This window comes from Varroa destructor, unplaced genomic scaffold, assembly GCF_002443255.2.
Source record: "Varroa destructor unplaced genomic scaffold, Vdes_3.0 BEIS01000002.1, whole genome shotgun sequence".
NCBI lineage: Eukaryota > Metazoa > Arthropoda > Arachnida > Mesostigmata > Varroidae > Varroa > Varroa destructor.
In genome coordinates, this window is record NW_019211455.1 from 22,023,568 (window position 1) to 22,046,355 (window position 22,788).

Below are 22,788 nucleotides of genomic sequence, written 5' to 3' on the forward strand. Positions count from 1 at the left end.
TCTAATTGGCCTGTGATCCGCTTTTCACTTAAATCTGTGACGATCGATGTCGTCAAGTTTGCAGCAAACATATTACCAACTTGTCGTAATAAAGTATTAGAACATAACATGCGATAAGCAAACATTGCTTTCATTGTTGCTCTGGTCGGCGAAGTTTCTCCACCTCAAATTATAGTACTCAATCAGTCCATCGGTGCGCAAGCCAGCTACAACTAAAAACGTAATTTGTCAGGAGAATCATCTATTCGTACATTGTAAACAAAAAAGGCAACTAAAAAAGGATAGCAGCAGACCTCTTCTGCATGCTTTTACCTTACGTCTGCTAAACAAAAACTGACGCTTGGTAACAACCTCTAGATAGTTAAAGAGATCGAACCAATAGCCGACTGAAGAAATTATACGGATAAAAAACACCTAAGAAGACGGCTCGCCTATGTAATTTAACTGCAGATTCCTTCGGCCGACGCTGCCGGCAGCACAGTGTTGTTATGTAACCTTAATTTGTTCAGCAGGTCATCACAGAGGGGCATTTATCATGTGCAGCTATCACTGGTACTTCTATGGCCTGTAACAATAATGGCTGTAAGGTGACCAGCTCAAAAGGAGCTAGACTACTAAGGTTCGGAAAGTACCCATGCAAAATACGATACATAGGAAGGATCCCGAAACGGAAAGAAGACCGCCCTCAAAGATAGCGAAATGTGAAGGAACGAACAAACTAATAACTATATATTGTCGCGGTAGGCCACAACAGACCTGCAGGCACAAAGAATAGATGAGAAGGGGTGTGAAAAACGCGGCAGCGCTTGGTAAGGCCTATCGCCAGCTGGCGGAACAAAAACAGATAAACCGGCAAACAAGTGTTTTGTTATCCACAAAGGAGTACGCTGCGCATTAAGGTTACTTTTCTATTTACTACTTATTTACTCTATACTACTAGAAAAAACGCTGAAGCCGATTACCGATGCACATCAGCAGGCATCAGGTGCTATGGCGACAGCATCAGCGGCCGAAATAACAGTAGTGGCTGTTAGTCGTTGATTGTGCAGGGTTGTCGTCTGACCTGGTCATTTATGCCTTTCGTTGTCGCCTGTCTAGTTAAGCCATATCGCATTTATAAACTCGTTTTCTCCTCTACGTTTCTGTCTTTCTGCTTGCCGTGCGCTCATATGGTGCGCTCCCGCTTTAGTACCCTCGCTTTCCAAGAAATTATGGGCAGTTGGTTCATCGTCGGGATGGGTTAGACCAGCATGGACCATTATTCAGTGACAAATACAGCCTAAAGGAACGGAAAATAAAGACTGCTGGGTTAACGAATCCAAAACAAGACAATAAAACAATATGGCCGGCTCGGCAGGCAGACGGGCAGCCGATTCCCTTATCTAATGCTAGTGCAAGAGGAGATGTCGACGGTAGGCCTAGCTTGTCCTGCACGAGCTCGCGTTCTCTAGGCTCCAGCAAAATGCTAGAACAATTTCATTATACGGTGTTTTATTATTTCTTATTATCATCATCGTTGGAGATGCGCGCTCAGGACTTTTGGGTGTTCCGACTCCCCTACTTCTGCCAGGCTTCCTTCTCTTAGCGGTCATCAGGTTCACATCGAGAATGCGTGTCCCGTATGAGACAGCGGCAGGCCACGCTAACGCATACGTTTTTAGGGGCATTAGAGGATCTAGACCCACAGACCACTACTGCTGCTGTCAGTCGTATGTCGCTATAAGTCGCTCGCGAGTGCTGCGATCGATTCGAGTACATAATAAGTCTTAACATTATTCTAGGGAGAACTGGCGAAGGGAGACCCGTGACCTTAACATAGATTCGGTAACTGTGTAATAGGCAGTCTGAGGACGAATGCAACGCTCGGCGATGACAAAGGGGACACGCATACATACTTTTACGGAGACCCACAGAAATAATAATCTTTGGTTTTCGAAATCAAAGAACAATGGCCTACCGAGCAGGAGATAGTAGAGTGCAAGGACAACAGAACGCAGGAGCAGGACGAGGGTCAGGATTAGGGACCGGCGACAGGCCAACCGGTTATTTTGGGATGAAGACGACCCTTTACATATATATATATATATATATATATATATATATATATACAGATCGTCATACCGATGGTAGTTCTAATATACGGGCAGTATTTGTGAATACATGCTCACCCGTAGGGGAGAGGCGATGACGACGTTTAATGTTTCCGAGCGACGTTCGTGATCAGCCGTTGGCCCCACCCATTCCCCGCACTACATACTTAACAACGACGATCCATTCATACGACTAGTTACTAGAGAAGACGCTTCTATCCAACTTTTTGTGGGAAAGCGGGGGCTCCTGGGAAACCAGTGAGGAGAAGAGGTACGTAGGGGTCGTAGTAGCGACAGCATATCAGTATGGACTCTTTGGATATTAATTAATTGCTTATGGACCTATAATAGCTCCTATTTTCAAACTTGATCGTTAATTGAGTGCAATTAATTAGGGCGTATTTTATTATTGAAAAACTCATATTGGACAACTATTAACGCTATTTTTGCAATTTTGCCCTTGTTCCCTTGAACAGAGCTAAGCAAACGATATTAAATGGTTTAATACAGGTATCAATATTTTCAGTAGACCTGAGAAAGCTGAAGGTTCATTCAGTTATGATATCATTCTAAATGTTTTCCATTGAACGTATGTTTTATCCGCGTCTCCGCAGTCAGGCGCTTATTGAGATACTATTTTACTGAGGCACGTTACCAGCTGCCGCTGTGATCCGCACTCGCGCGTAGTCATTCAGTGAATTATCAAAAAAAAAAACGACAGTGACAAACTCCAGCGATCAGCATGTAGCAACTATATTCTATTATTATTATGACTATTGCTATTATTTTAGCGCTGTTCTTTTAAAAGAGGCGGACAGGGGAACAACGGGCATTAAGGTGTAAAATTCTCAGTACTATTTTGTGTGTCGCGTGTTACATTACGTAATATATGAGCCCTTTCATTGATGCGAAACAATTCGACAGTTTAGTGTTTCCCAGTGATAGCCAGATCCAATCCGATCCGATCTGATCTGCGTCGTCAGTGCTTCTGCCAGCCACCTTTGACACTGTGTTTGCTATTGCGTTTCGTTCCAGCCTTGTTCCGGGACGAAGAAATCGGCGAAAATAGCGGCGGCAGTCAGCCATTCTATTCGTAGCTGTCGCGAGAGCGCTTCCATTGTCATCATTGTACGACCAGTGTTGTTGCTAGAATCGCGTATTGATCATGAAATTATTGCATAGGCTAGCTATCGTTACGCCTGATGCTGCCGTTAGCGATGGTGCTCATCTAAAGCAGCCAATCAATAGCCCAAGTGGCGACAGTAACCGTTACATCAATCGAGGACAGTCCCAAATGACGGCAGCGGCCAATGACAAAAGCCAATAGCAACTTACTGAAAAAGTGAATCTTCTGTCTCTTCGATCTAGTGCAATGGCAGCTTACTAGTCCGTGTTGATGGGTGACAGGATGGGAATGGAAACTGGCTTGTTTTTCTATGTTGTTCAACGTTACGCGCAGCGCTGACAATGAAAGTGTGCGTTTTTTTTTGTATCCGCGCATTAGCCAGCAGATGAAAACGTATGTGCAAGTGACGTCTACGGAATTCTGTGGCAGAACTATGCGCCGACAGATACCAGAAAGTCAGTGACGACACTGAAATGGGCAACGGTACAATGGAGCTACGTTTGGAAAATTATAGACACTGTCTTGATTGGCAGTCGATTCGATAATTTGAACTAAATAAGAAGGAATTGATGACCACTAAGGGCAAGTGGGACAGAAAGCCAGAGAAATCGTCGAAGTTTAATCGTTGGCGAGCCCATCGGTTGATGATTTTGCAGCTCCTTTTTGGTGATGTTGACAAAGTCGGCATTTTGCTACGAGCTAGTTCCCCTACCACAGGATCGTAGCTATGTGCGTATGTGTACATATGTAGGTTTGGCTGGCATGCCAATGAATGTGTGTACGAATTTTTCTAATGTGCTCAAGGCAAAACACTGCTTAACCCCACTTGAGCGAAGCAATAACGTTTGTATAAGGCGTGCATAATCGGACAACTGTTATCGGTAGCAAACTCTTAAGGCTAACGTTGCAAGCCCTAAGGGACAAAAGTTAAACTGTAAAAAAACTTTAGCCAAATCACATTTGGAAACTATGCAAGAAAGTTTCATATTTTTTCATGTCAAGTTCCACTGAGATACGTTACGGCATGAATCCAACGAGCCATAATCGAAAACGATTAAATTCCTTTGCCAACTTAGTGTTATTATATTTTGTATTTTTTTTCCCTGATGGAACATTCGCCGACGAAAACAGTACATATTGATTCATAGGAAGCTTCGCGTGTTGCTTGGCAGCATCAATCAGACACTACCGCCATAGCGTATGATAAACTTCGCTTAAATCATTACATTTGTTCCAGAAAGGGTAATCCTTCGCAGAACTTCCTTAACGATTATAATGTTTTCTCTCGTGTACATTTTATATTATTCACGTAATTGCTGAGGATTTTACCAGCATGGATGAAGTGCTCATTGGCGAAATAGGTAAGATATTTAATCGCTCATGTAATATATAGATAATAAAACCGTTTGATGTTTGGTTTTGTTAGTTTCATTTTCCGTGTTTATCTCAATTAGGGATGTTGCGCTGCTAATCACTGCGTATAGGAAATCTGATCGGATCGTTTTTTTCTGTATCTGCATTGGCTTGATGGGCACTTTTTATGGTATACGTTACCAATTAAACGGTACGTTAAGTGAAATCGAAGTCAAACGCTGCACTTGCAATACAGACGTGATCTCCATACACGTCTTCGCAGATGTAACGGCATTGATATATAATGCCCATATTATATGGGTTAGATCGTAGCATGGCAAGCATCTAGTATCTTACCGAATACCTTACATGCGCCAGAATTAATGAAAAATGCATATACTACTTAGTTCCATAGAGGACACTCCAAATAAACCTATTTCATTTCAATTAGGATTTATCGGCCAGGAACAACCTTTTCATTTGGTCCTTTGTAGAATCTCTTCTTCTATAAATTCCACCAATATAATTGGGTAAACGATTTCTGTGTGCTGTGTGCATGTTTACATTTGGCTAGAAAGGTATGCTACTCGACTTTTCGTTCTCGGTCAACTGTTGGGCGTCGAGAACCGGTACCTCTGTAGGGTCGCTCGAGTCAGGATAGTAAATGGCGCGTCGTAACGTGGTTGCAACTTCTTAAAGACTCCTATCATTATCAAGAGAACAGAAAAGGTTCCGTTCGTTGCTTTCAGCCTTGCGGATTACTTCATACTGGCTGGATTTACCCCAAGTGGTCGGTCCGATAGATTACCCTGATAGGCTGATTTTTAAGCAGCACCTAGGACATACCCTGTACATTCATCCTTTTTAACGCTGTACAAGAACGCATACTAAGCCCTCGCGAAAGATCTGTAGATCCCCTCTAGCTGAAGCGTAGTGCTAAGGTTACTTGTTTGGATTGATAAGCACATTGCTACCCGATGGTATAGCGTATCTCTTAATGATAATTACAAGAAATCTTACAGTAGTAATTACAAGGCGGGTAATTGTTGTTTTTTCAAACTAAAATCCACTGGTCAAGGACGGCTTACTTAGGACCAGATCGTTTGCAAGCTTGTCAACGACAAAAAAATGGCTTCTCCAGCCCGAGAACCGTCAGTGGGACGCGCTGGGTACACCGATGGTTGCAGGTTGTCTCCGGCGGCACTAGATTGGATACACTGAGACGCTTGTCGGACACCCGCGATGCAACGGGCTAATTGCGCGTCTACTTCGAACGATCACGGAAAAACTGGCGTTTTTGGTGACGGAAAGACACAGCTTGCTTTAGACGCCGCTCGTCGCGTAGCGTTTTCGCTCAATTCATCTGACTGCTGCCACCAAGGCGCTGCTACTGGCGAATTACGAGTTATTCGACCTCAAGCAGTCTTTTAGATACAAATTTAGGCCACACTTACCTACGAATCATAACATTAATGTAACACATAATTAGTTGTACGGCACTGCCGTCCATCCCCTTAACTCTTACTACGTTGTTGGCTATCGCACCGATTTGGTGCACTTGACCTTAATTAGAAGCTCACGTTGCTTGACGAAGTTATTACCAGACAAGGGAAAGTCATAATAGCTTGTAATTTCTCATGGTATAATAGTACGCAATTCGTATCTGATCGTTTTCTACTGGTCGCCGATACGACTCTCGTTGGCAGTCGAATTCGACCGGGACGTCATCGTGCCTCGAGCACGACATTGGCATTTTAGCACCGCCTAACACTCTCATAATAACTATGGTATGCACTCGCGGAGGTAGTTATTCAGTTTCCGACAGAAAATCATACTAATATCGCACTTACATACGTATTCACTATATCGGTTAATCAAAGCTGTGCTCATATGGTTGACTGCTCGGTTCGATAGAGTAACCCCCGAATGTTTCGCAGTAATGGTATCTGTAATAAAGTCATTCTATTAGAATATCCATGATATGTTGACGTTCATAGCTCGTCATGCCTCGTCACGTAAACGTAACGCCCTACTGCCCCCTCATACTATAAGAGTTTTGTCTATTTCGTGTTTTCAAACAATGTCGTTTTGGCATACCCGTGCATATGAAAATGTACCTCTACGACTAACTGAAAATGTATGGGTCTTAATTATGTCAGTTTGGGTTTTAGTCGGTGATCCGCGTTCCCTCAGTGTGACTTGATTTTTGATTGATTTAATAAGTTCTCGCATCATTCGTCTTCAGTTGTGATACTTGGAAGTGTCCCGTGACGCTGCAAAGTCTCGCGAGTCTAACAAAGGCAAAAAAAAATCTGCAAACTGATTCGTAAATGGTTTTGTAGCAGCAGTTTTTTTTCAAATCGCTAAAAAAATTTGGAAGAAATATTTTGTGCAGATTTACAGTCAAATACAAATGCTGCCCACGCAAAGTTGGTATAAAAAGTCATTACAAGTAGTTGTAAAAAATGGCTGCCAAAAAATAGAGGAAAATAACTCATTACTAGCCAGAGGGAGACATATTCACTGTGATCCGTTCCATAATAGACCCCTTCTATTCGCCTATTCTTGAATCGCTTGTTTTGCTTAGTTTATTTTCAGGTACGCTTTTATAGACAAAGTAAATGTTGACACTTTATCGTATGATATCGGTTGATGCCTCTAGGAAAGGCGATCGAGTAATGCTTTTGACAGGCCCTCTATAGGGGCACCGCTTTAACTTACGTATTTGTTTCTTATGTTTCCTAAACAATGAATATTCAGTTAGATATTTAAACTTAGACCTAATGCAGACCTATCTCAGATTAGGCCGGTGCTGAGGTATATTTTGTTACCAATATCATTGTGCCTTGTGCTATTTTATAGCGCCTGTTTTACGAAATGCTCATCTCCGAGTCTTGATCGAGCATATTAATCCCGTTGTGCATAGAATTTAGAGCTATTCTCTGAAAGAAAAAAGAAATACGCTTAACACTTGACTGTTTCGTTTCCGCCGTCTACCCTGCCCATGCTGGAGCACCTTGAACAGCTCTATGTTGAACAATGCTGCCTGGCTAATACTGCACCAGCAAGGCGTCCGTCAATAGTAGAAGCTTGCGCACGATCTGGTACTCCGTTCCAGAACCAGGCAGCTGCACAACCAGCTTGCCAGGACCGCTCTAAGGATCTGTCCCAACAACGTTACTCGCAGACCATAGCTCTCTTTCAGGGACTGATTGCCCGTATTGGTCACACCTTTTTTTCAGTCGGTAAGCCGCTTTCTTGCCTGTCAGACCTTCTCGTCAGTGCTGCCAACGTCCGTCTCCGTGAGTTAACTGCAAACGAACTTGCAGCCACATACAAGCTCCGTTTGTGTCGCAAGAAATCATCGATGACCACGCGCACCCGGGAGATGCTCAATTACTATCGGCGTCCCAAGATGTCGCACCAATTTCGCCCTAATAACTGAAACCAATAACCGTGCACAAAGACTTCTTGCACACAGGCAATTTCTGAGATTCCTACGCACATTCTACTTCAATGTCTTGTCTTTATTGTTCCTAGGCTTTGATGCTCACCTTTTCACCTACATCCCTCATCCTGTTCATTGAATAGGCCTTATGCCACCGTAAAAAATGATATTTCGAAAGAAAGCTATATTTTTCAAACAAATTGTAGCTGCATTTACTTCAATAGAGACAGAACATTTCTACACCAGCTGGGTACACAGAGATTCAAAGCCAACTCGGTCCGCCCGTTTCGAGCTAATTACTTTTTATTATTATGACTATTTTTCTACATGTTACCAAAACAGTAGATCGAGCGTATGCTGGACGAGATAAAAACCCGAGGGACTAAACCCTCTACGTGAAGTACTGCCACTGGCTAAATGTGGTCGATTGGACAAGCTAACTTCCGTTAATGTGTCTTTGATCGTCGCATTTTAACGACAGTCAATGGACAACTCACCAATCTCTGTCACCCTCCGCCGAGGAAGTAGCACCGTTCGTTGCCGCTGCTACAACGTTAGCCACTACTGACAGAAGTAATAGGGGCATCGATAAAGCAAATACTAGCGGTCGCAGTAATGCAGATGGTGGTAGTGGCAGCAATATCGAGCAGCGAATCAGTCGGCGGAGTAGGCAACAGCAGTTCATCTTGAAATATGAGGTGGGTTCGAGAGACCCACAGTCAGATAGGCTCTTCCTTAAAGCGAGCGGGCTGGTTACTTAGATGCATAGAATATAGGTGGAGCACTATGAGTTACTCTAATAACGACAACAGCAACATCAGCAGCAACAGCCATAAAAGCGGTACTGCGGCAGCCTTCCACTGATAAAGCTTCCTTTATGGGCGGTAGTTCTCCTCAGGTGCGAATCCCAGCGGTGTCCGTTCCGCTCACAGGATATTAGTTACTGTGGGGGAACTACAAGTGCTCGGGTTCGCTTAGATTGTATTAGGTCAGGTCAAATCAGACCGGCCCATGCCTAACTAGTAGCCGTGAAGCTTGTGGTTATTGCCCGGCTCAAACTCGCGTGAAAAACAACTTCGAAGCTTCAGGCTGCGGTGATGCCGGAAGAGGCCGATGACGCTGGTGGGATAAGGCAAGGCTATTATAGGCTAGAACCAGATCAACGAAGAATAGAACGGCAAGAGGTCCTGTAATATGAATGTGTGAGATAGTGGATTGGAGCGGGAGTTGATCCGTCTAGAGCACGCATTAAGAGGCTCCGTAGCCACCTGCAGCGAAGGCCGAAGCGGCACAAGAACATGACGCATGTAGGAAGAGCTGACTGCTGGTCAGACACTCACTCAGACAGCCCTGGCTGTACCCATCCGATTTATTTTAATCCATTGTGGCGTGAGCTGTGAGGCCCATCGCTGCCCCAAGTATCCATGCTCGGCCACGTCCACTCATGGTTTCCATGATCAAACTAAACTGAGCGATGACTAAAGAGCCTTACCGATCGTTGGTCGTGGAAGAGTCACATCGGGACGGGGTGCAAAGGGGAAAGTACACGGAAACTTGCTTATAGTCATACATTGACAGACAAGCACAACAATCAAACGAATGGACAGCAGAGTGCAGAAAGGCACACTGGAGATATCAAACGCAGGAGAAGAATTTAGGTTGAAAAATGCAAAAGCAAGTTTTAAATCAGTCGACTCTGCGAATCAACATTTGTACCAAATAACCGAAGACTTGGCTGTTTAAGACAATTTCCGAGCTTTTCGCTGGGGTGTGTCGAGCTATGCGTGAATATTTTGAACTGTCAGAAGTCTTCTTGTAGAGGTCAAATTGGCAGTAATTTAAGCTGGATGGGCGCGAGTTCAGAAGAGTAAAGAAGAAGAGTGCCTCTTCCGAGCAACGACAAATGTTTTTTAAGTTAAATCGATTTTTTGATGACTTATATATCGATACCGTTATTTGATTTTCTAGAGTTCATGTTTTGACGACGTTCCTCACGAAGACTTATAAAAGCGACAGCAGTTGCCTATTTTTACCCTGCTTGTAAATGCTTGAATGCCAAACAGCTGAATAAAACTACCTCGTTTTAGGAATCTAGCTTTTTTTTTTGTAATGTATTTAATCGCTTGACATAGAGCAAATAACAAACGGCGAAATTTTCAAGTAAATTTCGTAACTACTTTTTGTGGCGGGCAAAAAATCTCGCGCGAAAATGCTTGATACCTTCATAAAATGTTTCAGCTCAATCAAATAATTATTTGGAAAAAAACACTATGTCGGACCAAAAACCGCATTATTATTATTGTTATTTATGTGCGCCCAAGATCCGCTCTCAGACGCTCGACTTCTCGAGCCGTCAACCTTTTCCGTAAACACCTGCTACAACAAAACTACAAAGAAAACTTACATTTAAAATATCTAACACAAGTTCATCAGTGGCCGAACTAGCTATTCACAAAGTTCTTCACGAGAAGTTTCATGTAGTAGGGGAACCGAAATTGTCAAGGCTTTGCACCTGTCATAATCATAGGTTCAAGTTTACTTCGGCATGAACTGAAAAAAGTCAAGATTTAGGAGTCAAATCATCATTCGTTCATTCGATTACACAATTATTACAGATAAGACGTTTCTCAAATTCTCACGGCTTTCATATTTAGGTTTATTTTGACTAAAATAGTTCAGCGAACCTTTTTACCGGTTACTGCTTTAGGAACAAATGCTCGCCTAAGAATAGGAACTGTCGTCCCGTCCCATCTGTAGTTTCCTGCCTGCTTAACACTTCATAATTCCTTCGCGCACCTCTTCCACTGTTTAGCTCATGGATTCATTTCAATTCCAGCCAGATTCTCAGATTCTGACGACGAGCTTTCCGAGATAGCAACCTCGCCGCTCAGTGTACAGATACGGTGCCTCCAAAAGTAGGGCCTACAAAACAAATTTTAAATGCGCATTCCCTTGTTAATCAGAGGGGGGGGGGGGGGGGGAAGGGGCAGATGGTGGAAAATTCGTTTGGACCAAGTTGTATTATGGTTCTAAGCCTTCAGGAGCTGTGCCTCGGCTGGACCTAGCTCTCATACTAGCGAACGTAATAATCCTACTTAAAAATGAAGTATGCAACGTAAATAGAAAACAGTAGAACAACTCCTAGTATCACTTGTTGACATTCAGGCTCATTGAGTCTTTCACTTCTATAAACACAGCTTAACATATCGCCATTATAAACACTTCTCATACATAATGCAGTAGTATCTTGAGATCTCTACTTGTTACATCGCTTGTTCTCCCTTATTGATACATGTATATTCACATAAAATATCCTCATACAACGTACGGATGCACAGATCTTTCCGGATGTTTATAAATATACTTTTTTTTTTTCGCTACCGAGTTAACTTTGTAGACAAACGTCTTCCTATACCATTGAAATTAATATCCGCACTAGTGTTTCGCTAGCTTGATTTAGCAAGAGAAGAGATATGAGATTAGTGTGCTATGAAATTACATCAAATAGAGCGCAGAGCTACAGGTTCGAGCATTGTTATAAAAAACTTTTTATGGTTATTGTACACACGGCTGGCCACATTGTCTCCTCAACGTATCCTATGCAAGTCTTTAAAGTGCCGTCCTCAGATGTTGAAAATTCTTGAATCGAAGGTTCAACCCACCGTTTCTTATAGTGTAGAGGCCTAGTAGTATTTTCATACATGTCGATGGATAGTTACATCGTAGTATTGATGGCATGTCATTTCCTTTATACGTAAATTTGTGCCTTAATTAATAATTGCTTAAAATCCGCTTTCTACTGACACCAACAGATCTGTGGTTCATAGTCTAGTTTCTATCTTTCGGCACGCTAAGTAGGTCATATCAAAGACCGTTTTGGCGCCATGAGATTTTTGTCTCCCCGAAAAGGCCTAGTGCATCTTGCGACAACGCTAAATCCTAACGTCACACATTGGCACGATATTGTTTCCCATATTTGATTTGGCTTATTTTGAAACACAATGTGTATGATGGGTTAGTTTTTCTATTGTGTTAATAACTTTACAGCAAAGTTCGTCTAACTACGAGCAGTTGATGCACTGAAATGTTGATTTAAGGTCGATCTCGTTGACGCGAATGTCGAGAGTTAGGTTTACCTAAGCGGACTCATCTCAGGTGCATAAATCACACCAGGCTTGAATGCAACTCAGGCAGGGAATGCCCAGCCAGTCGATCATTGAGTTCTTGCTGGGAACCCGGTCTATTCACTGACATTGGGTTTCATCCAGCCTTCTCTCACTTGCTTGATCGGTACTAGGTCGTTAAATCTCTCCGAGTGTATAAGGACCTCGAAGCGCAAGATTCTAATATGATTTCTAGCAATCTCCTATTTGAGGACCTTTCAATGTAGAGACATCATCCATACGGGGTACAGATTGCTGCAGATATTGTAGTACTGGCCATCTTTGGCGGTGATACCCTGACGCACAAACTAAATACAGACAAGATGAAAATCATACACGATAAAATGAATACGATATAATATAATATTATCTAAAGCGAGTAGAATTTATCCGTGTCTCTTTCAGGAACGATTTCAACCAGGCTTCTCTTTCTTTGTGCTTCATTCCGATAAACATTCCGATAGCATAGATAAGTTTGTGAAAATTCAATTCCGATAGAATTTTCTATAAACCAGCACACTTGGTCCAGTAATGAGATCCACGAAGTAAATATCTGTGATAATTTTATTGAACTAAAGGATAATTTCTCCATCTCTGTTCTCTGTCGCCATACGTTATATTATCTTGGATATCAGCACCTCGAGAACTGGAAAGAGCTCTAGTGATTCAGCAAAAGCTCACAAAAAGTTTTGATTGTTTTTCTTTTCTCAAGGTTTGCCCAAATAAATCTTCGGACAAACATACAATGGCCTACTTTATCTAAGGCCCGGGACGGGATAGCAAGTATCGATTATTAAAAATTTCAAATCTTCATTTGGCGTGATCGATCTAGCAACTAAGATTGACCATGCTGGGATCGTAGAGAGAAACAAGCGTCACACAAAACGATGAGTGACAGTATAGAATTCCAGGGCAGCGTATACATATCTATTTATATTCATAGAATGCTTCACTGGAGTAAGGCTGCATACGTATATATATAGATAATCTTCTTCGACATATATTGGAAGTAAGTTGTTAGTTCCACAAAAAAGTAACGATAGCCATTTTGTGTTGAACCGAAACTTGCATCTAAACAATTTTAATCCAACAGAATCACACCTCACGACATTGATGTATTGAGAAAAATAAAATTTCATCGATTCGTATCTGTCAAGCGAGCCCTCGGCATGCGATACACCCCAGTAGGTTGCCTACCCCCCCCCCCCCCTTCCTGCTAATCTATACATTGATCATTAGTTGCGACTTGATACCTCTGCTGATCTGCCTGGTACAACTTTTTCTATCCATCGTTTCAAGATGGGTGCGTCAAAGGATGCGTATTCATTCTCATGACCATCTAGTAGTTGCAAACCAATAACAGCAGCGGGTTTCTGCGGCTATGTTTGTCCCAGTTCATACAGCGTGCGATACTGCAAAAGGATTTTGACATAATCCGACCCACCACATCTAGACCCTTCTGGAGCTGGAGAATATCACGGCAGAGACCTTTTTACGGCAACCACAACTCCGCCCAAGCGTTAATATCGCACAATTAGCTAAGATACCTCATTATGATGACTTTTTTCAGAAACGACCCAAACAAGCTGGGTCTCGTTTTCAACGAGGTGTGTGAGATGAGATCAAATCTTGTGTGATGTCTGTACCTGTGAGGGTAAAAATCATGGGTAAGAAGGTGCCGTCTAATTGAATCACGGATTGATTACTAACTTTGACCATACGTTAATGAAGACTTGCTTTTACTTGGCCAGTCTGGTTAACCAGACCGGCCATAGCTTTCCGAAAGAGCATTATTTGGGAGTCACTAGATACAGGATTCTAACTTCAATTATAATTACTGCTAAATATCTATAGCCCCTTGAAAAATAGCGGTATAACCGATCGCTAGCAGATATGAGGGTAGCATTGGGGATTAATGAATGAGCATTACTTTAATTTTAGGTTGTCGCAGGTCGTAGAGCAGGTTGTCTGGTCTCCACAATGCCTTTATTACGCGTATCATGGTAACACGCGCGCTGCATCAAACTGGATTATTATAAAATATTATAAAAAAAACTAACTCAGACAGAAATATGATCTTAAAGTTACATTTTATTTGATTTATTCCAAGCTGAAATGCTTAATGCAAATAGGAGGCAACAAAGCCGACCACTTATATGCAGGTTCCTTCATAAAGTACCGCCAGAACCCAAACATATAAGAAAAGCAAGTTTTTTTTGTAATGAAAAAGCTTTCGTAAGCGTCATACTGCTCTGTAACGAGCAACGCCACAGAGAATCATCGGCAGCGAGGTGTCGCATCTATTTTTACTCTATTGAACATCATCGAAAGAGTAAACATGCTCCAAAAATTCCCAAATCAAATAACAGGGACATTTGAATTTATACCTCTGTGGAAGTTCCTAGTACATTCTCAGTCGATAAGCGTTCATCGACTCGAACTGAAGGTCGATTGAAGACGCAAATCTTTGTCAGCGGGTCAGTAATATTTAGCTACACAGCCTGGATAAAATTGGGCAGCTGTCTAACCTTTGTTTTGTAGGTGTTTCACCAGAGTGTTTAATTTTAGTGAGACTATGCAGCATGATACGTAGTTTACCGCTGATCAAGGGCTGCTACGACACGTACTGATTTGGAGTTTTCCATAGGAAAAACTGCGGTTCCCAAGGTGATTGGTTCTGCATTCGGTACCATGGTGCGGAGTTGTAAGGCCTGGCGTAAGCATAGGGACTACTGACGCACTTGGCATAATACCGTCATTCAGATGCTATCTTATTTATGAAGCTGATGGCCGCATCCTGCCCAGCGGAAAAGTGCACAGGCAATTCTCTGTTGCTCTTGAATAGTACTGATAGATTGATCAAAACTTTCATATTTCTATCTTCTAGAAACGGTCCCTGTCAAATGTATTCTTTTTCCAATAGCAATAACGCGTCTTTTCCCCATTTATGTGTTGTCAATGGCCAACACCGAACGAGATAAAACGAATTTCATTTAACCAATTGCGACGTTTCTATCTTGGAATCAGCCACTAGAAAAGGCCAACCCGGTTCTACAGTTATCAACTTGTGACCCGAACATGATCTAATTACTGATTCAGCGGTTAGATCATAATTAATATTTGACAATTAGAAGCTGCGCTGTTACTCATGGGTCAGTCACTTATAAATCATCGCTTGTCAGCCGTAGCTTTAATCTCTTAACAAACACAGGTGGGCCCACTGGACAAAAGAACACGTATGTTTTTACAGAAAGTGAATCCACTGCCCGACAGCCAGCCGAAACAAGAATGCGCTGTTTAAGAAGATAATGTTTCAAAGTAGAAATTCAGCTTTTTGATAAAAACAAGCCTTATTACAATTATTAAAAATTCGTTCTAAGGTTGAACTTGTTTTTCGTATATGTTCAGTAGTATACGGTTCGATATTGAGGTCGCTCTCTCAGTACTTCCACCGTGCCTAACTTATGTAAACTATGTAAATTCTGTAGTTTCCTTTAATTCGTTCACGCGCGATCATACGGAATAATATCTGAGTCGAGTACGCTTAGCTTCACGTAAAACTATGTAATTAAAGATAGTATAAGAAAATATATTTATAGGTTTGAGGTAAAATGTGACATTCATTCGTCACTCTGTTAAATTTCTTTTATCTTGTAATAAGATGAAATTTGTTCAGAAGAATATTAAAATATATTCGACAAACCTGTGATTAATGGTCCCGTTCTACCTAGCTCGTACGACTAGTAGTAGAAGCCGGTTACCTAGCCACGTGGGAAGGAACTTCGTGCCTCAGCAGGATCAACCAGGATGTATTTGGGTGGCCAATTGCAATCCTTATTGTTAAACCTTGATGACACATATCTCTTGATGGAAATATTTATGCGATTGTCCATAAAGGGTGTCCAAAAAATGTGGCTTACATCAACTGCTGTCTAAGTGCTGCGAGAAATTACTTCGTACTAACTTGCTTTGGGCTCAAGCTTACTTAACCGAACAAGCAATGTCGGTAGGTAAAGAAGTCGTAGCCTTTATCGTTATTTCAGGACTGTTTCCGTCTCAGTATCCTATGACAATGCAGGTACACATATACGAAAGTCTGATTCTACAGTTAACCCTGTTGAAGCGGCAACGACAGCATTATAAATGACTTTTTCGTATGGCATATGCGTAAAGCTGATCAACAAGATAAGGAACAAAACTGATCATCTTTACTGCGTCAGTCATTGGAAGCGTGACCTGGCTTCTGTCCCTCTATGACAAGGTAAGGCTGACTCGAGTCGTATATAAGCGTACATGCCAACGGCTTCGACGCTGCTCGTCGTACACACGGACATACCTCTATTAAGGATGAAAACAAGCCTCAGTCATTTCTAGATTTAGTCAAGCCAAATTATAGTTCATTGAAACAAGCGGCACGTGAACTCTTTAGCATTCGTGCCACATCATGAAACAATTCGAAAGACAAAAAAGAAAGATCAATCAATTGCTCATTCACTCACTGATCGATGCGCCAAGATCGAACTATTGTTACTATACCTATTGTTAATATATTGGCTGTACTTTGTTTGTTTGTTTGTTTGTTTGTTTGTCTATATTAGAATAATTTATCTAGGGATCTTTTTTTCAAATTTCCAAGCTATTACGTCGGCTATTGTCTGTTATCGCATGATTAGTAAAACAGTATTGATAAGATGTACCTTTCTTCATCTTTCTAGCTATCAATCGCTTATTTATCAATCTCTACTCACAATCCTTGTTGTCCTTCATGGACAGTTCCGGTTTGACTTTTGGCATTTTGTCCTTCCGGTCAGTGGCCGGTGAGGGCGATTTGGACAAGCCGCGGGACGCCGTGGCGACAGTTTCTGCGCCGGGGGCCGAAGCGGCTTCCCACTGGACGTGACGACTTGACACTTTCTCGCTCCCGCTGGCACCGTCAGCGGCTGTTGCTTGCGCGCCGCTTCTGGTGGTGCCGATAGTAGCTCCGACTTCGAATCCGCTACCAGGTCTGCCCCCACTGAGGCTGCCGCCCCTAACTAAATCTGATGAATTTGTGACGTTTGCTGCTGTGTTCGACGGCAGCCCAGCAGTCGACCTTTGAGGAGATTTGGCCCCGCTGATGCCCGCCTTGAACGCCCGCTCGTCAAACGCACTAATGCGTACTCCGATAATTTCAACGTCACCTGAAACTATGTACAATATAAGACAGAGTATAGGAACATAATCAGTATCAGTGAGCATTTGTACCAATAAGCATTGGTATTTATGAAAGAACAACGGATTATGATTAACAACATTTGGTGGTAACTGCTACGGTTCACATTAATGGCACAAGGAAGTGCTTTTACGTTTGCATGTGCAAGGGGGGTAGAGGCGTGGCTTTTTGTATAAGCGCGCCTCTGTCTTATTCCTTTATGGGCCTACCTGCCCTATTTAATCGGGTCATTCCTGGTCACGTGTCAGCTCCGAATGCTTTCATGGGCGTTAAAATGCCAGCAGTGTTCCGAAAATTATGCTAACCCACAAAATTACCGGACCATCTATTTTGTAGCTAGACATACGTTTTACTAAGGTATAATAACTTACCATCTGTCTAACAGCTCATCCCGATACCTGAACGTGCCATTCAGTGCAGCCAGTATTAATACTCATTCAAATAGATTCAAATGAATGCAATAGAACAATTTAAGCCGTTAAAGTCATTCATGGTACACCGAGGCGAGATCTCTAAACGGTTGTTAACTTATGAAACTTGCTAAGGTCTTCCTGCAGTTGTGCCTCGCGCGTCAATGAAGAGATCAGCAGATCCTTTCAAACTACTCATAAACGATATGATATGAAAGACTGACGACAACTATATCTTTATGCACGACAAAACGTCACAGAGCTTGGCGTAATTCTAAGCTACTAGTCACTACCAATGACGTTCAGATGGTGCTGTGGCTTAGCAGACCTCAATTCCGTAAATAGATATGTTGGCAAAATCATAAAATCACTTGCTTGAGGAGGACAGGAAACAAGAAATGTTCCAGATGTTTGTAAAAAAAACATTCATGGGTGGCAATTGGGTCCATTCATAGCAGAGGTGAAGAGAAATTGCATCAGAAGCATGCCTTAAGGAGTGGCAGTGGTTTTGTCACAAAAGGCAGTTACTACTGATCTTCGCCCCAAGTAAATGAGATTACTTGTTAGCAGTAGCAACGATTTCTTTGTCGACACGTGAAGCACCTGTGTAAAGTGTGGCGCAATTGGTCTTGAGATTTTGAACTATTCAATGAATTGAAGTTCATTTGATTGAGCATCGACTGTATCTATACCTCACATACGCCCCGAGATTCAACGGTCTAACCCCTCCAAATCTATAATTTACTTTGGGCAATTTTTTCATATATACATATATATATATATAACAGCTAATTAATGTATTCTGCAGCTGCGATAATTAATAAATCTATGATGTAGCAACACCTGAACTGCGAATACGAATAGAATTCATGGTGGAGTAAATAAGATTTGCCTGTCTGTCCTGTGTGTCTTTGGTCCGTGACGGAGCCGTTCTCTGCACGCAACTACATTAAAGCGATACGTGTATCCCAACTCGGGCCTCATTGAAGATAAGGCCTTCGATGCAACGATAAGATTTGGCCGGCAGTGACGGAAAACGCAATTTTAAGCCCAAAGAGATAAATGGAAAACAGCTCTTAGAAACAGAAATTAGATTTGATAAACGTGGTTTACTTAAGCATTGTTTCTGCTAGAGGTGGGCACAAATTAAGGATACGAATCACTGTTTCGTCAATATCGTCTTATATGTACATTCGTCAGCCCTTAAACTTCTGTGTGCCTTTAGAAAAGTTCCAATTTCCGTGCGCGTTTATGCCGCATTTGCGCCATGTTGCTTGGTGTTGTTATTGGTAAATAAAGTGGTCAACATTGACAAAGGAAGCTGACAACCTGTTAGAAAAAGACGATTAGTTTATATTTGTTCCGATTAGTTTTTTTGTACCAGGATGTTATCTGTACCCCCAAAACAGAAATAAATTTTTAAAAATAGTCATTTCTATGGAATCGCATTGAACTAATCTTATCATGGTTGTATTGAAACAATGAGATATAATATTTTCTGATAGCTTGACTCGTACTTGACGAAAAATCATTCGCGTAAATGTGCGTTCAATGCGTAAGAATAGGGCTGTGGACACGTTCGATCACCATCTAAGAATCAAGAAAATAAACACCGCTCTAAAAACAGTAATATGGCTTTCCGAAAGACAGATTACTTCCGCCGTGCAATGGCGTCCTCGAAGTACTCCGAAAAGACAGAATATCGTGCGATGAAAAGGTTCCTATACTTCCTTCTATACGCGTTCCGAGATTCATGTAAGATCCTTCTCATTTGAAACTATTCTTCATAGCATTGCACTTTTACCTACTGATGCTGTTCGTGTCAGCCCCATCCTTTCACAAAATTAATGACCTCATTCATCATAGGAAAGCGTTCTCGCACTAACCAAAGAACTAAGATTAATAACCAAAGGTGACAATATGATAGTTATTTCGAGTGATTTATACCGGTCGCGTATCGACTGAGACCCGCCAAATACGCGACGAGTGGGTGCCTAAGACCCCAACAAAACGATATTTCTAATAACTTCGCTGCCGATCACGGTTTGATAGGGTTTGTCACAGACCCTACCTAAAACGCCGCGAACGCGGCAAAGTTCTTCGACGTTGTGCTATGTGACGGCGACTCATAGTCAGGCCTTGAGATACTTCCTAATCCTATTGACGTAGTGAATTTTTCTCTCCTGTAGTTACATACATGATAGGCAAAACTGTTTTGGAAGATTCGACGAGGCTAAATTAAATTATGCTGCAAGAAAACGTAATCCGGATCTAATAGACCCAATAGACGTTCTTCTAGGATGGGAACAGTATGGGCGAAAGCTGAAGCCTATTCATTTACCAGCTCAGTGACATAGAGAAGCGCAAGCTAAGGCTGCAGGGGAGCGAATGTATAACCCAGCTACATTTGTGAAAGACAATATGGCCGGTATAAAATTCGAATCTATAAAAAGAACCTGAAAAGCGATAAGAAGACACCGATTAGTCAGAAAACACAGCATTATGGACGGTGCTGACCTAAAAGCGATTCAATTATCTCTGTAAAAAGATTATAAAGATAGCAAGACGTACTGATCTCCATCAGGTGCCCGGACGGAACATTAACGATGGATGATTGCCAGAAAACGCAATTACTTAGCCCACTCTTTAGTGGGAAACACATATACGTCGAACGACGAATTGCTGAGGCGCATCCAATTGGATGATGGTCCGCTGCTTCCTTAGGGTGTCTTCCAATTTACCGTCCATGATGTGAACGTCACCCAGTAAAGATACTCTAGCATGTGAAGAATCTTTGCTGGGTGACGTCCACATCATGGACGGTAAATCGGAAGACACCCTAAGGAAGCAGCGGACCATCATCCAATTGGATGCGTACATGCATGAACTACAGTACATAAGAATAATGAGATGTTCGGCGGATTTCCATCATATCTATTTAAAATGTTTGGGGTCTCAGTGTGTTCACGAATTCATTGAAAGTGTCCAAGTCACATTCGGAGATACTCCAAACAACTATGTGTCCGGCGCACTAGAAGGTTAAGCCTGTTAACAAAGCCTGTGTTACCAATCGTCGTAGTGGGCTATCAGCTAGGAAGTATCATTTGTGTGGCTACATAACGAGCAAGGATTCGTATCTGGTTTTCAGTTTGCCCGCAGACCAAAACGAAGCACCGATCTGAAGTCACTGGGAACACAATTCGAATGGGAAAAGTTCATCACCACGCCTCGGTGTTTCCACATCGTGTACTTTTAATTCAAGCCGACGTTCGGACGAGTCACCCATTCCGAGCCTCTCAAGATGCTTTCCCATTTCGGCATCGATGATCGACTAATGGAGTGTATTCAAAGTATTCTCAACGACTATATCTCACAAGTTAGAATCAACGTGGAACGATGAAATACCGTCAGAGTCCTAAACATTAGATTATCCTTAAGGTGCAATCCTAGAATCTCTCATTATAAGTATTTTGTATGTAAATGAATTAATCTATATAGTGCCTCAATCTTTGCAAAAGCCCACAAACAATTATGTTGTTCCACACGATGGGCAGGGTAATTCTAGTCATGAATATTTCATTGCATAGAACATATAAAAAGTATGAGCTAGGTATGATAGGCACGATTCAGAGGTCGCTATAACACGATCTATACACGATGTGTGTGATATTATGGTTCCACGTGCAACACGTCGCTCTAACTGAATATCACGCTAATGGTACTCATCAAGCTGCTCAAAAAGATGGCACCTAAGGAGTACACAGCAGCATCTGTATAGTATCCAAATCTCTGGAAACAACTGGGAGCCCGTATGTGAAACGCACTGCCTTCAAACGGCAGTGTGAAAAAAATGGCTAAATTTTGGATAGATTTAACATCACTGATAAGTAAACATAAACAAGCAGCTCCGAAGTTTATAAATATACAGTATTAGGATGGATACCAGATCTCGAAACAATATTTCACTAAAATTTATCACCAATAAGTTGTATGTAAACGATTTATACCATGCAGTGAGTGCATGGATGACTTCTATGTCTCGCAGGCAGATCTCGATCGAAAAATGGGTTGCACTTACCAACACTATGCACCAATATATCTCTCTGTTATACATGGTAATGATCGTGTTGATAAGTGCAACCTATTTTTTTTTATATAAGCGATTGGTTAAATGGCATATCTGTTGTTGCAGCTCCGTTCGTATAGGTCCCTTGTGACGTGTAACACTCGTACAGCGTAGATCAGGCTTCAGACTTTTTTTTTGCCAAATATTTCATTGTCGTTTAGCATTGTTCCCTAGGAAGAATAATAACCTTAATTCTGATAGCAATTATAACATGATCACGTCACAACGGTGATGAAGGTGACCATGACAGGGAACTCCTTATTACAACTATAACGTGTCCGGGTTGCTTCCGCTAGCGGCCTCTGTTTGCTCTCCTGGAGCAATCTCTTCTCCGACACAAACTTTCCGTTGAGCTGTGACTAATGATTGTGACTCTGCTGCTTCAGCTACTGGTGATGAGGATGACGCGGCAACAGCGTGGCATTTGTCAGTACCGATATTTAACTTGCATCTTCTACTTTGTACTGCTGGGGCAGTGTCTCGCTTCGTTTCTGCTCATAGTTGCGGAAGTGACCCGTGATCTGCCCACCTCTACTGTTCCACACCCCCGAAGTTCCTGTATCGCATTTCTACTGTTTTTTTTTTTCGTCAGAACGCAGGTAGGGCGGAGAGCTGAGGTAGACATGGCCCGGCCGAAACCCCATAGCCACCGACCAAACGAAGTGACCAGCTCGATCAGGCTAATTTGCGCCGACTGGCTCACCTCTGCCATATGTCAACAATCATCGCAACTGGGTGTCGGGCCCGGCTGAAGCTAGTGGTTTATTGAAAGCAAATGAACAAAAAAACTAATAGTGGTCACAGCAAGGGCAAAAAATCCTCATCAACATCAGCGGCGATGGAAACTTCGGGAGGGATTG

The 22,788-nt window shown here is 42.2% G+C and overlaps 1 protein-coding gene across 4 annotated transcripts in view; it reads right to left on the minus strand.

Moving 5' to 3' along the window:
• Pka-C1 (Protein kinase, cAMP-dependent, catalytic subunit 1) overlaps nucleotides 1–22,788 on the minus strand; it is a 159,818-nt gene that overhangs the window by 72,780 nt on the left and 64,250 nt on the right. For 2 of the 4 annotated variants that reach the window (XM_086980513.1, XM_086980511.1), the window contains exon 3: nucleotides 16,929–17,366. The exons of the other annotated variants lie outside the window; for them this stretch is intronic. In XM_086980513.1, coding sequence (XP_086836639.1) covers nucleotides 16,929–17,366 — 438 coding nt within the window. The remainder of the gene's footprint in view (nucleotides 1–16,928; nucleotides 17,367–22,788) is intronic. 4 annotated transcript variants of the gene reach the window in all.